Here is a 1,553-nt window from a genome sequence, read left to right as displayed (position 1 = left end):
TTACTATCATGTTTTTTTTTTTTTTTTTGCTATTGTAACAAATAGGCTAAGCACAAATGATATTTGTTGTAGTTTCCTTTCACCTTATTCTTCAAAGGTCAAGTAAGCCGTTTTCTGTGAATGTGTGATACTTCCGGTTCATTGGCTGCTGTAGGGTATGATAAATCTGTTTGCACTACAAACCAGTGTGTTCATAATTAAGATAATACATTAAAATAATATGGTAGACATCGATTTAAAATATCAAGCAGCAAAATTAGCTGTTTTGTACAGCTAAAAATAGCCGGAAGCGCTTGAGAGCCGCCAGACCCATACAATTGAAAAATGGCCACGCCCGCTATTACGAAAAAAAAAAAAAAAACGGTGGATAGAAGTTCATCCAAATCTGAATATTTCATCTTGTAAGAACCATGGAATGTGAAAAGGGTCAATTTCCGAAAAGCTCCATTATTTAGCCGCGAGTGCTCGTGACGTCAGCAGGCTGCTCTGTCTCTTTAAGAACTCTCCACACCCCTATCGACTGATGCGTGACGTGCTCGCCTATATTTTGTTGCCTTTACTGAGATTGACCCATCCACTTCAAGTTCTCGGAATCTTTTATCTCTCACTGTAGAAAATAAGCAACTGCTTTTGACTTAATTCGCAACTGTAAACGTTAAATTTTTCGTTTGCCGATTTAAAATCGCTAGTTTGGGGCACACAGACATATGCTTTCGATTATCATTTGTCCATTCAGAACCATGATGTGAACACATTGAATCGGCCTTCTTAACGGATTAAAAATCTCCCAGTGGTGGTCTGGAATTCAAGTCTATGGAGAAATGAAACTCAAAGGTCTACGGAGCAAAGTTGAAAACGGCATCATTTGACTCAAGTGTGGATCCTCCCTGAAATGCTCACAGCCATGGTGACTAAAGTATCCCTGCGGCTTTCTGAATGAACGCATTGAGCAATGGGGACTCAGAGAAACGGGTTCAGCAAACGAGAGACTTTCATTCTCTCTGTTGATGTTGGGACAACCTCCATCAGGTGCCATGTGTACGATAAGAGCGCCGGTATCAGGGGGTCCTGCTCCGCGAAGGTAAGGGACCGCAGCTGGACTGAGTCGACAGGATTGTGCCAGTGTCTTGCTCGTGTGAGAAATCTGACAGCAGCTTCCTTGTTACAGGTGTCCTTACTTTATCCTCAGCCTGGATGGGTAGAGATTGAACCTGAGGATCTGTGGAAAGGGTTTCTGACTGTAGTCAAAGGAGCAGTTCAAGGTCAGTCATACAACGTCCCCCAAAACTTTTTAGACACTTAAATTACTTTTCAAAAATTATGTCATTGCATCAGATGTCAAAACATCAAACCTAGTGGCATGCTTGCAAACAAATTATGTTAAACAAATATTGCATATCAAATAGCAAACTGCAATCAGTCTTTGTTTTTGTTTTTATACGAAAATAAAAATATAATTTATATATTATAACATAATTAAATACAATAGCATTACTTTCACATCCTGCCTTTTATGAATGTAATTTTATGTTTACCAAACAACTAACAAACAA

General features: G+C 39.2%; 1 protein-coding gene across 2 annotated transcripts in view; it reads left to right on the top strand.

The window, feature by feature from the left end:
* Positions 1-518: 518 nt before the first annotated feature.
* LOC109079010 (putative glycerol kinase 5) overlaps positions 519-1,553 on the top strand; it is an 11,922-nt gene continuing 10,887 nt past the window's right edge. Inside the window, exons 1-2 of one of the 2 annotated variants that reach the window (XM_042771543.1) lie at positions 519-1,081; positions 1,169-1,262. In XM_042771543.1, coding sequence (XP_042627477.1) covers positions 953-1,081; positions 1,169-1,262 — 223 coding nt within the window. In that variant the 5' untranslated portion in view covers positions 519-952. The remainder of the gene's footprint in view (positions 1,082-1,168; positions 1,263-1,553) is intronic. The other variant, XM_042771541.1, reaches the window with a different exon arrangement.

Source organism: Cyprinus carpio, chromosome A2 (assembly GCF_018340385.1).
Source record: "Cyprinus carpio isolate SPL01 chromosome A2, ASM1834038v1, whole genome shotgun sequence".
In the NCBI taxonomy this organism is placed as follows: Eukaryota; Metazoa; Chordata; class Actinopteri; order Cypriniformes; family Cyprinidae; genus Cyprinus; species Cyprinus carpio.
This window is presented reverse-complemented; position numbering and strand designations above follow the sequence as displayed.